At 36.9% G+C, this 13,726-nt stretch overlaps 1 protein-coding gene and 2 pseudogenes across 1 annotated transcript; 2 read left to right on the top strand and 1 right to left on the bottom strand.

Moving 5' to 3' along the window:
* Positions 1 to 592: 592 nt before the first annotated feature.
* On the top strand, positions 593 to 4,305 carry LOC130732311 (putative ripening-related protein 1; annotated as a pseudogene).
* Positions 4,306 to 6,664: 2,359 nt separating this feature from the next.
* Positions 6,665 to 11,126, top strand: LOC130732310 (uncharacterized; annotated as a pseudogene).
* Positions 11,127 to 11,827: 701 nt separating this feature from the next.
* On the bottom strand, positions 11,828 to 13,505 carry LOC130728244 (60S ribosomal protein L8-3-like). Its single transcript, XM_057579632.1, has 2 exons — positions 13,001 to 13,505; positions 11,828 to 12,308 (listed from the first exon to the last, which is right to left on the bottom strand). The coding sequence occupies exons 1-2, from the start codon at positions 13,438 to 13,440 to the stop codon at positions 11,966 to 11,968; spliced, it is 783 nt and encodes a 260-aa protein (XP_057435615.1). The 5' UTR covers positions 13,441 to 13,505; the 3' UTR covers positions 11,828 to 11,965.
* Positions 13,506 to 13,726: the final 221 nt, after the last annotated feature.

The following is a 13,726-nucleotide window of genomic DNA, read 5'->3' as shown; positions in this document are numbered from 1 at the left end:
ATTGTGTGAAAATAAATATTATTAATTTATGTTGTATGGTGAGACACGAGTGGGACCCTTCAAATAGTAATTTAAGAAACCATGGGTTGGAGCAAAATCTGGTTCAGTTCCTTAGGAGTTTCTTAAGTCTGATGTGGCAGTATGGGCCCACTGAAATAGTGCAGAATAGTGTATTAAGAAACCAGATAAGGAACCAAGGGTTGGAGTTGCTCTAAAGGTTTTAGCAATCTTACTCTCCATTTCTGTTAAAGCACCACGACCAAAGTCACGGGCATAGACATAGACATAATAATACATATCTGGATTTATTACAGTACGGAATTACCCCACCATCACCATGTGTTGAATCAGAATGGAAATGACTCTCATGAAAAAAGTACTTTTTCATTGTCTATGACTATCACACAGTTCCCTTTCAAAAAACAAGGACATGATTCTTCCAATATCGATAGGCCTCGCCCCGCACTCACGGACTTCAAACTAAATTCAAATTTAGTTAAGCTCCAGTGAATAATGTATCTGCTTTCTTAGCCCTCCATCTATATATATCATTCAACCACTCAGGAGGAGAAGAGAAGCAGACATAATTAAGATGAAGAATTTTTGCTCAAAGGCATCCTTTGTTTTTCTGATTTTTCTTGTCTTCTCAAATTTCTTGTCCTCTGAAGCACAAAACTGTCGCCCAAGTCGTAGTTTCAGAGGAAGGAAAGCACCTAGCTCATGGACAATGCAACCAAGAGAATAATTCTGAATGTTGTAAGGAAGGAACATGGTACACAACAGAGACGGATCCAAGTTATGGAGGATGAGGGCAAATGCCCTCACTTAAATATGAAAAAATACATTAGAAAAAAAAATTTGAGTAGTAAAAGTATGTGATTTTTTATGATTTATTTGATAAAAATTGTCTTCATTTATATTTCACATTGCTAAATGCCCTCACTTGTGTTCCACATTACTAAATGTCCTCACTTGAGTAGTAAAAGTACGTAGTTTTTTATAACTCATTTAGTAAAAAATGTCTTCACTTGTGTCTTCTTTGGTAAAAAAATGCAGTCACTTCTAATAGAATATGTTAATTTTTTTTATTACAAATTTATATGTATATATTGCCCTCACTACACATAAAATTTTTGGATCCGTCACTGGTACACAACTTATGAGTGCTCTCCACGATCGTCTACTAGCACCAAGGCAATTCTCACACTTAATAGTTTCCAAAAGGGTGGAGATGGTGGTGGTAAATCAGCATGTGACGGCCATTACCATTCTGATGGCACACCAGTGGTTGCACTTTCCACAGGATGGTTCAACCACAGGAACCGAGGCAGGTGCAACAACAACAACAACATTATCATCCATGGCAATGGAGGACGTGTGATGGCCAGGGTGGTTGATGAGTGTGACTCCACACGGGATGTGATGAACAACATGATTACCAGCCTCCTTGCCGCAACAACATTGTAGATGCCTCCTGGGCTGTGTGGAAAGCCTTGGGTGTGAGACAAGATCGGTGGGGTGATGACCTAGACATAACATGGCACGATGCATGATATATTGTTGAAATGCTGTAGATGTGGACGTTTGTGCCTATGAATTTATGTCAAGTAATTAGGTGAATTTTCACCGTTTAATTTGTGTTTCGTGTATGTTGTGTTTATCAATCTATATATTGTAACGGGTACTTTGACCCATGTGATGCATCGGAGATTTTCATTTTAGTTTATCATGTGTGAATTTTCACACTATGTGTTTCTTGTATGATGTGTTTCTTCTATATATTGTAATGAGTACTTTGACCCATGTGATACTAAGAGATTTTCATTTTAGTTTATCGGGTGAATTGTTTTAAAATATGTGTTGTTTCATTATGTTTATTAAAAGATAATTTAAGGATTTGAAGGAAAATTTATTTATACATAAGAAATGATAAAAACAAATTGATGAATGTGTTTATTTATATTTTGTAAAAGCGCAATCATTTTATTTATCTGTGGTTTTTACCCATATTTTTCTAAATGCTACATTATTATTTTTCCTATATAACAATTTAATAGTTTTTGAAGTCATTCTTAACTAAAAAATTTATCAATTTGTATTATTGTTTATTATAGTTATAATTTTTCAATTAATTTTTACTTGTTTGAATAATGTTTTTTATTTACTTTTTTTTTATGTTTTTATTGTTTATAAATAAAATGTAGTACCATGTAACTAGTGCAATATGGGATCCTTTAAAGCTCGAGGGCCAGTTGGGTTTCATGTTTTCTTCTACAAAACTTATTGGGATGTGGTAGGTGACCGGGTGTTTCACTGCGTTAAAACTGCCTTTGAGACCCAACAATTTGATCCGGCTATTTGCGAGACCCTTATTGTCCTGATTCCTAAAGTGGATGTCCCTCTGACTTATAAGGATTCCAGGCCTATCAGTTTGTGTAATGTTATCTACAAAGTCATCACCAAGATCTTGGTGAATAGGATTAGACCTTTATTGAATGGCATTATCAGCCCAAATGCAGAGTAGCTTTATCCCAGGGAGGAGCACAAGTGATAATGCGATAGCCCTTCAGGAGATTGTTTACCACTAGAGGAAAGCAAAGAGGAAGGGAGGTAATTTACTGTTCAAATTAGATCTTGAGAAGGCTTATGATCGGGTTGATTGGAGGTTCTTGCAAGTGACCATACTGGCTTTCAGTTACTCCATCTTGCATTCGCCTGATCATGTTTTGCGTGACCTCCTCCCATTTGTCTCTTTTGTGGAATGGGGAAAGGTTGCATTCTTTCGCTGCGAAGCGTGGGCTAAGGCAAGGGAACCTTTTCTTTCCTTATTTATTGGTTCTTTGCATGGAGCATTTTAGTTCAGCTATCTCTTCAGCAGTGATGGATGGTAGGTGGAAGCCAATTTGTATAGTCAGAAATGGGCTCCACTTGTCACATATTTTCTTTGCTGATGATACGCTGTTTTTCATTAAGGATAAGGATAGTCAGGTAAGAGTGCTGAAGGAGCTGTTACAGAAGTTTTGTGGAGCCTCAGGGTTGAAGGTAAATGAAGCTAAGTCCAAGATTCTGGATATCATTGTTCCCCTAAAACTATAATAATTTAACTCAATTGGTTAAATGAATGCGACTGTACCAATTAATTTAATTCTCTTCGAAGTTAATAGTAAACATATCCACCGCAAGGAAATCATACACTAAATTTGTAGGAAGAATCTTTACAAAGAATTGTTTTTTGTTTTTGTTTCTAACATTGAACTCCTGAAACTTTTCTCCTATTATGTCTTGTAAAGAGACCAAGCTAATTTATGTACCTTAGTTAGCGTTCAAAATCCTATAAATATTGCATAATTGGAATTTAACTCCCCTACGTTGCAGGACATAGCCGCTGTTAAGTACAATTTAATATAGAATTAAACAATTGGTATGCAGTATTATCAATTTCAATTGAAAGTGAAACCCCACACCATGCATTTAAAAAATCATCCACTCTCTCATCAACAGTTTAAAAGGACATAAAGGAACAAACTAGAGGCTGTACTAGTTACTAAACAAGGTAGTGTAAACCTTGATCTTTGACCACAAAAACAATATCATATAGTGTTGTGGTGGGCATGCTTATTTCATGACCTGGTGATGTAATTGACGTACAAATTAACTTCTATATATAGCCATATTTAGAATCACAATCCATCCATCAAGCATTCAAGAGAAGCACAACAAAAAAGAAAAAGAGACAAGATGAAGAGTTTTTGCTCAAAGGCATCCTTTCTTTGTCTAATTTTGTTGGTTATCACAAACTGTGTGTTCTCTGAAGCACAAAAGTGTCGCCCAAGTGGTAGAATTAGAGGAAGGAAAGCCCCTCCTGGACAATGCAACAAAGAGAATGATTCTGATTGTTGTGTGCAAGGAAAAATGTACCCAACTTACAAGTGCTCTCCACTGGTGTCTACTAACACCAAGGCATATCTAACACTTAATAGTTTCGAAGAGGGAGGAGATGGAGGTGGTCCTTCAGAATGTGATAACCAGTACCATTCTGATGACACACCAGTGGTTGCACTTTCCACAGGATGGTTCAATGACAGAAGTAGGTGCCTCAACAACATTACCATCAGCGCCAATGGAAGAAGTGTGGTGGCAATGGTGGTTGATGAGTGTGACTCCACAGAGGGATGTGATGAAGATCATGATTACCAGCCTCCTTGTCCCAACAACATTGTTGATGCCTCCAAGGCTGTGTGGGAAGCCTTGGGTGTGCCCCAAGATCAATGGGGTGGCCTAGACATTACATGGTCTGATGCTTGAAATTGTTGAAGTATTGTAGATATGAATATTGTTTGGGATTATGTATCTATGTTCAGTATTAGGTGAATTTTCACTTTGTGCTTCGTGTATCTACACTGTTTATTCTATTGTAAAATACATATGAACATTTATGTTCTAATGTTTTTTGTTTGGTGAATTCTGTGGTACCTGCAATTTTTTTTGATGTGATACCCACATTAGGTGATTTAGTAGACTAATGACATGTTGTAATTGAATTTATAATTCTCAATGTTATAATTCTAGTCCTAATAGTACTCTCATTCATTGGGCAACTTAACTGTCACCCGACGACCTTTGTTGACGTCCACCACGACTTTGTAGAGGTTGCAGTGAATCTCGACCTTAACATTGAGCCTGAGCGACATGATTTCGATCAAGGGAGATGCTTAACACCTATCTAATCGACACCATTAATCTTAAGGCACAATATTGAGAAAATACAATCGCTAACTCATGTGATACATGAGTCTTTATTACTATGTTAAGTTATTTAGGGTACCATACCTTGACCTGAAGTAAGGTACCACAACAAGCACCTTTTTGTTTATATAGCTCAATCCTAATTTAATACCTTCAAACACGCTGAATTTTCCCTTATATAGATGATCATGGCTTAGAAACTATTGTAGCAAAATAGGATTTTGAGGCGGAATTCATAATGGTTCATGAAAATAATCGGCTTAACTGCACTTTTTTCTCATTTATTACGATTGCGCAATTTGACTTCTCAGTGTTTACGAGTGAATTAGATCCCAAATTTTTTAGTTTGTGAAAAATGTGTCCTTCTGTCTGTTAGAAGAAGGTCTGTCTCTCATTAATAACGTTAATCTGACTATGTATGTCACTTGGATGTTTTGTCATGATTTTTCTAGAAAAATGCTCCATCCCCAATCTACTCTTCTCCTCCATTGCCCAATAAATCGATCTCCTCCATCACTCTGGTTTGAACCTAGCAACGCCTCAACCTTCAATCTAATATTCGAGTCACCTTCAATTAGATCTCGACCACACCCACCAAGCCACCACCATTGAAACCCGTTTCTTAGACACTCCCTTCAATAGCAGACCATGCACATGCTTGGAGGTGGTGAAGGCGGCAAAGTTTAGATTTTGGGGGATAAAGAGGGAAAGAGGAAGGAGGAATGATACTTGAGTAATGAATTATTTGAGGATCGATTTGTTGAGTTTGAAAGGGGAATGAAGGAGGAGGGAGAGGAGGAATCATAGCGTTTCGCCCGACCCTTTTCATGTGCTATTGAGTCTTCGGTCTTGAGAGAACCATCACAAAGAGGTTGCAGGCCGAAGAAGATGAAGAAGAACAAGCCTTAAGCAAAGCCTTCAATCTATAGGGGGTTTTAGTTAGTTTTAACTTTTTAATTAAATTTTTATTTGTAAACATATTATTATGATATATATTAAAGGGCTTTTTCTTGATTTATGTATATCATAAGTGACACATATTGTAAGATCCACGTTACTAATGAGCAAAGTGATTTCCATTAATAATTGGACGTTCTTTTAAGGGGAGAATTCAATTTTCACAAATTAAAAATTCTGAGACAAAACTCGCTTATTTTAATCATTGTGAAGTCAAATCTACAAACACAATAGAAGAGAGACTAAAAAGGCAAATTAAGCCAAAGTAATATTTGGCAATCTAAAATCACAAAGCGACAGAAAACACAGAAGAGAAAATGCGCACCATTCAGCAAAAAGAAAATTTTTAAGTAGAAGATACGGCCGGTAGAATTTGTACATGTATAAGAGGAACCGACATATTCAGGTTGATTGTGAACTCATCCTTTGTTTTTGTTTCCTGGTTGATGACAATTGCAACTTTGCTCTTATTATGTCTTTTAATCAGAATGTACTAGTACTAGTGTTCAAAATTCAGCATGAGTTATTGGTTTTTAGAAATAACAATCTCACTCCCCTATGTTTCAGGACATTGCCTCTGATGTTATTAAGAAATGACAATTTTTAATAAGAAGACTCTCAAACAATTGAATAAAAAATTAAACAATCAGAATGTTGTATAATCAATTTCTAATGAAAAACCTCAGCATGTATTTAAAAAATCTTCCACTTTCCTTAACGGCTTAAAAAGCCATAAAGAAACAAACTAGAGGCTGTTCTAGTCATTGGCTAAACAAGGTAGTGTAAAACTTGTTCTTTGACCACAAAAACAATCATATAGTGTTGTTGACACCCTAATGTCATAACCAAGTGATATAATATAATTGGCCTAGAAATTAATCTCTATATATAGGCATTAGAATCCCAATCCAATCCATCAAGCATTCAGGAGAAGCACAACCAAAAAGAAAACAGTGACAAGATGAAGAGTTCTTGCTCAAAGGTATCCTTTCTTTTTCTGATTTTGCTGGTTATCACAAATTGCATGTTCTCCGAAGCACAAAAGTGCCGGCCAAGTGGTAGAATCAGAGGAAAGAAAGCCCCTTCTGGACAATGCAACCAAGAGAATGATTCTGATTGTTGTGTGCAAGGAAAAATGTACACAACTTACAAGTGCTCTCCACCAGTGTCTACTAACACCAAGGCATATCTCACACTTAATAGTTTCCAAGGGGGAGGAGATGGAGGTGGTCCTTCAGAATGTGATAACAAGTACCATTCTGATGACACGCCAGTTGTTGCACTTTCTACAGGATGGTTCAACGACCGAAGCAGGTGCCTCAACAACATTACCATCAGTGCCAATGGAAGAAGTGTGGTGGCCATGGTGGTTGATGAGTGTGACTCCACAGAGGGATGTGATGAAGATCATAATTACCAACCTCCATGTCCCAACAACATTGTTGATGCCTCCAAGGCTGTGTGGAAAGCCTTGGGTGTACCCATTAGTCAATGGGGTGGTTTGGATATTACATGGTCTGATGCTTGATATTGTAGAAGTTGAAACACTTGTGTTGTGTTTCTATCTTGTAATTAAGTGCTCATTATACATGTTTAGTATATATGTTATCGTTCTATTGTAACTCATACTTTCATATTCTAAATACATATTTTACATTGAGCTCAAATCCTATATGTTATCGTTATTAGTCAAAAACCATTGAATCCTGAAAACATTTATTGAAAGCCAACACAAACACAGAGAAAAAATGTGTTTGAAGAGTGTGTTGTCAGTCTTTCACCCCTAAATAATACCAGTCCATAACCATTGCTTAACCAGCACGAAGTAATAGGTTACATGAAAAAATAGGAACAGAGAGTAGCAACGAATCAAAGAAATGTGACCATATTAGGCAGAAAAACTCACTTTTGTCGAATCCATACTGTCAGAAGCAAAACCGACAATGAGACACGAATTTGGTGAAAAATACGCCATGTTAATTGAGTGTGAAGAAAAAATCTCGCTTGCAGCCTAAAGAAAAACCTAAGAAGTTGAAAGGGCATAGTTGGACATATCACAACCAGGGGAATGGACTCAATGCCAGCAAAATTGGAATAATCAAAATCATGCTAAGTGTTGGTGTCGAAATGTTCAAACTGGTATGGACAATCCAAGCCAGTGGCAAAATCAAGAAAAGGAGGTATTGGACGCTTTGTAGAACATATTTCACAAAGTTATTAAACGTTAGCGCCGAAACGAAAGCAAGGCCAACGTCGATCATTGTTTTGCATAACTTTCTTCTTCAATATAAATTCTAGCATATCAAATATGATTTTAGAGATTTATAAATAAGTTATTTTAGCATGTGTCTCCCTCTCCTCTCTTTGTCGTTTTCGACACTCTCTAAACTCAAACATTTTCTTTGAGTTATATGTTATTCAGATATTTCTTCGATTGTATTTAAGCTCTCAATAGTTGCACTTTCTACAGGATGGTTCAACCACAGGAGCAGGTGCCTCAACAATATTAGAATCAGTGCCAATAGAAGAAGTGTGGTGGCCATGGTGGTTGATGAGTGTGACTCCACAGAGGGATGTGATGAGGACCATGATTACCAGCCTCCTTGTCCTAACAACATTGTTGATGCCTCCAAGACTGTGTGGGAAGCCTTGGATGTGCCTAGAGATCAATGGGGTGGCCTTGATATTACTTGGTCTGATGCTTGAAGTTCAAACACCTGTGTTGTGTTTCTATCTTGTAATTAAGTGAAGCTATGAACTTTTTTTTCTCATCATACATGTATAATATACATATGGTTGTTCTGTTATAAATTATACTTTCATATGCTAACTACTTTTATGGCCATATAAGTTTTTGGTACCTTTAAATAGGCAGAGTTTTAATTTTAATCGCTCATCGTAAATTAGTTTCATTTGCGTCCCTATAATTAGAGAAAATATTGGTTTTCACATGAGGTTGAGCTTAGGGAAAGTGTTTACATGTCTAGTGAGCGCTTGCGCGGCCTTGTCCACGTGTTATGATAAATTGATGTGGCTTCCATGTAAACATTACTAAGTTATACATCACCAATTAAATCATCTAATCCCTATATTATCTAAACTAACCCTAATCCAAATCCCCAAATTTTACTAACCTAATTTTACCCCAACCCCAATCCTTATTGATCCCAAAATCCCTTACCTTTTTTTGTTGACGGAGGGTAATGTGGGGGATTCATGGTGCCATTTTTAAAGTTTGGGGACCAATCTTACACATTCGCTATTTGTAGGGGACCAAAAGTGCATTTAAGCCTAAGTTATTTTAGCATGTGTCTCTCTTTCCTCTCTTTGTCGTTTCCGACACTCTCTAAACTCAAACATTTTCTTTGAATTATACGTTATTCAGATATTTCTTAGATTGTATTTACGCTCTCAAAAGTTTGAGTTTGTCAATACAGGGTACAACTCCGGCCTTTGAGCCAATCGGTTTCTCTCTTTGACGGCATGCACGTACTTTTGGTTAGGGGTGGCAAAATAATCCATTAGTCCATATCCATCCAATCCATCCATTACAAAATCCATCCATATCCATCCACAAAAAAAAATGATTTAAATGGATGGATTGTATCCATCCACACAATCCATCCACTTAAATCCATTGGATATCCATAATCCACTCATTTAAAATTCAAATCCATTTAATCCATACATTAGAATTAGAATTTGATGGATCACTAATGGATTTCACATATTTTAATGGATTGACATAAAATCCTATTGGATTACAAAAATAGACCAAAAAACCTAAATTAACCCCAAAACCTTAAAATCGGTCTAAAATCCTAAAATTGGCCGAAAAACCTAAAATCGACTAAATAACCTAAAATCTGCGGAAAAACCTAAAATCAACCATAAACCCTAAAATTAACACTATACTCAACTAGAACCTTAAAATCGGCCGAAAGCCCTAAAATCAACCATAAACCCTAAAATCAATACTAAACACAACTTGAACCTTAAAATCGGCTGAAAACCCAAAAGTCGGCCGAAAAACCTAAAATCAACCATAAACCCTAAAATCGATACTAAACACAACATGAACCTTAAAATCGGCTGAAAACCCTAAAGTCGGCCGAAAAACCTAAAATCAACCATAAACCCTAAAGGCATTCAAGAGAAGCACAACAAAAAAGAAAAAGAGACAAGATGAAGAGTTTTTGCTCAAAGGCATCCTTTCTTTGTCTAATTTTGTTGGTTATCACAAACTGTATATTCTCTGAAGCACCAAAGTGTTGCCCAAGTGGTAGAATTAGAGGAAGGAAAGCCCCTCCTGGACAATGCAACCAAGAGAATGATTCTGATTGTTGTGTGCAAGGAAAAATGTACCCAACTTACAAGTGCTCTCCACTGGTGTCTACTAACACCAAGGCATATCTAACACTTAATAGTTTCGAAGAGGGAGGAGATGGAGGTGGTCCTTCAGAATGTGATAACCAGTACCATTCTGATGACACACCAGTGGTTGCACTTTCCACAGGATGGTTCAATGACAGAAGTAGGTGCCTCAACAACATTACCATTAGTGCTAATGGAAGAAGTGTGGTGGCCATTAGGGGTGTTCATAACCGAACCAATCCAAACAAAACCGACAAACCGATCCAAAAAAACTAAAATCCAATCAAACCGAAAACCGAACGGACTGAAAATTGAAAAAACCGAAATTATTTATTGGATCGGATCGGATTTCGGATTTGATTTCCAAAACCGAACCAATCCAATCCAAACCGAACATTCACAAATATGTATATTTTTAGTTATACATATATCATTCCATTTACACTTACATAGTACATATTTATTGTATATATATTGATTATATCACACATGCATCAAAGTTTACTATATACATGCATCAAAGTAAACAATTGTAATCATAATTTTAAAATATGTTGACTACGTTATAATTTATGAATGTTATATTAATGTTATAAATTATGTATCATTGTATTTATCATATATTATATATTTTTAAAATTTATAAAACACAATTTCAAAGTATAAAAAAGTGAAACAAAAACCGAACAATCCAATCCAATCCAAACCGCTATAGATTGGATCGGATTGGTTCGGATTTGAATTTAGTAAAAAATCCATTGGATGACAAAATCATAAAACCGATGAGATCGGATCGGATGATTTTTCTCCTCAAAACCGATCCAATCCAATCCGCGAACACCCCTAGTGGCCATGGTGGTTTTTTTTTTGGTCAATTAGTGGCCATGGTGGTTGATGAGTGTGACTCCATAGAGGGATGTGATGAGGACCATGATTACCAACCTCCATGTCCCAACAACATTGTTGATGCCTCCAAGGCTGTGTGGAAAGCCTTGGGTGTGCCTCAAGATCAATGGGGTGGCCTGGACATTACATGGTCTGATGCTTGAAATTGTTGAAACGCATGTGTGGTGTTTCTATGTTGTAATTAAGAGATGTTATGGACTTATGTTTCTCATCATTTATGTTTAGTATATATGTAATCGTTCTATTGAAACTCATGTATTTTCATATAGTCATACAAAATACTTTCAGAGCTAAGATCCTATATGTTATCACTCTAAGTCAAAATCCATGGCATCCTAAAACACTTATTGTAAGTCCAAAAAACACCAACACAAAACACCTTCAAAAGCGTGTTTAAAAGAGTGTATTGCTAGTTTTTCGCCCATAAACAATAGTCCACAACCATTGCTTAACCAGCACAAAGCATTAGGATACAAGATATGCATAGTGAAGATTCTTGAAATTACCAGCTCATGAAAATAAGGAAAAGAGAATAGCAACCAATCAAAGAAATGCAATCATAAATATCAAAATCAAAGAAGCATACTAGCTGAATTTAATAGATCAGATTTCAGCTCATCTGAAGTGAAAGCCTCTCACTTTAGAGGAAAAAGTAAGACATCTCAAATCTCAAAGTCTCAACTACTAATGAAAAAAAAGCAATGGTTAATATCACATGAACATGCACAATAACCTATTTTGTCAAAATGTGATCCCTTGAATTTTTTTCCATCGGTAGAGGAGCTAAATAGCACATCATAGTTCAGGTTGACAAAAGAACCCATTTATCCATTTAAAACAATAATTAAACAAATATAAAATATATCTATTGAAAGCTCCATATTTTATCGGGGGGAATTGTTCTTACACAAACAGTTTAACAGACAACTATCAAAAAAAAATTTGGAAAAACAAGCAACTAAATATAATGTTAACAATATCATTATGCCTTATCTGCTTTAGCAGCAGTAGCAGCAGCTTGCCCTCTGAGACGACCAGTCCTCTTGGCAGCAATGAGACCAACCTTCTGGCCAGGAGGAGCGTCACGCCTGACAGTACTTGCGTGCCCAATATGCTGGTGGTTACCTCCTCCATGAGGATGCTCAACAGGGTTCATAGCAACACCACGCACCTTAGGCCAGCAGTTTCTCTTCACCCTAAACTTGTGGTAAGCATTACCTGCTTTAAGAAGCGGCTTCTCAGTTCTTCCACCACCCGCAACTTGCCCAATCATCGCCCTACAATCACTAGGAACAATTTTCTTCGCACCAGAAGGAAGCTTGATCCTGCAACAAAATGCAGAGACCCATTAACAAATCTAAATAGTCTTTGAAAAATATTAAATCATACACTGGTCATATTAATCCGTGAACAATTAAAATTACACTCAAATTAATGCATAAAAATAATTTAAATTACAGTCAAAGGTCTTACGAACATGTGTTCTTTAGATCAAACTACACCCATGGCCAAATTGATCAATATTTCAATGACTAATTTGACTACATAGAATACAAATTCAAGACCTAAATAAAATGTGATTTAACCTTTCACATAAATAACATATCCATCTCTATTCTAGCTCGATTTCAGGGGTAAATAATCTATAGGCAATCGAAACTATACTCGAAATTGTTATGTATAAATAAAATTTTCACTCAAAATCCCCTTTTCATCAAATTAGTCCCTATTGTACATGGACTAATTTGATTAATAAAATTCATCTGCAGACTAATTTGACAAACAAAACATAAAACTTTGAATTAATATAAAACTGAATTTTCCTTAAATTAAGTTGGACACAATTCAAGACCAAATTCAAACTAAAATGCTATTCATGAACTTCACAATTGTCATCATCTAGGGGCCTAAATATGATCATATACCATAAAAAACACAACCGGAATAATTAAAATTACACTAAAGTCCCTAATCTATTATGAATTTCACTACAAAGACAAAGAGCAAGGGTTTATACCTTGAGGTATCGTTATCAGGGTTATGACTGATAACAATAGCGTAATCACCAGAGCACCTAGCAAACACGCCGCGATCACCGACATGGTGTTCAACATTACAGATCACAGCACCCTCAGGAATGGATCGAACAGGCAGAACATTACCAACGACGAGGTTAGCCTTCTTCCCGCAGAAGACGAATTGCCCGGTGTACATACCCTCAGCTGCGACGAAGAGCTCGTTCTGCTTCTTGTAGCGGAACGGGTGGCGGAAGGAGACCTTGGCGAGCGGAGCACCGCGACCGGGGTCGTGGATGACGTCGGTGACGACGCCGCGAAGGTAGCCGTTGCGCTCGCCGAAGTCGAGACTGCGGAAGCGCGCTGGTCCCTTGCGGTGGTGGGTGTGGGATTTGAAGACGGAGCCTGCTCCCTTACGCTGTGCGCGGATCACACGTCCCATTTTGCAACGCTTTCTGTGTCGGACTGTGGTGAGAGTGAATGTAGGAAGGGGTTTTAGGGTTTGAGCAGGGTGGGATGTTAATGTTATTGTGGTTGAATCTGTATGGGCTGGGCCCAAAGAAATGGCTTTTACATGTATTTTTGTTGTTTGTTTACACCTCTCAATCTCTCTAAAATGAGAAGGAAAAAAATAATAGTAGAGGATAATTTTCTTTTGTCTAGGCTAGGTAAGTTATATTTCCGAGGATGAAGATACGAGTTCGAATTATGAAACGGTTGTATGTTAG

This window comes from Lotus japonicus, chromosome 1 (assembly GCF_012489685.1).
Source record: "Lotus japonicus ecotype B-129 chromosome 1, LjGifu_v1.2".
NCBI lineage: Eukaryota > Viridiplantae > Streptophyta > Magnoliopsida > Fabales > Fabaceae > Lotus > Lotus japonicus.
Note: the sequence above shows the minus strand (reverse complement) of the source record. Positions and strands in the feature narration are given on the sequence as shown.

Coding starts and splice junctions, on each gene's coding strand:
- LOC130728244 (XM_057579632.1), bottom strand. CDS start 13,440: ATGGGACGTGTGATCCGCGCACAGCGTAAGGGAGCAGGCTCCGTCTTC. Junction 12,309..13,000: donor CCTGATAACGATACCTCAAG/GTATAAACCCTT, acceptor ATTTTGTTGCAG/GATCAAGCTTCCTTCTGGTG.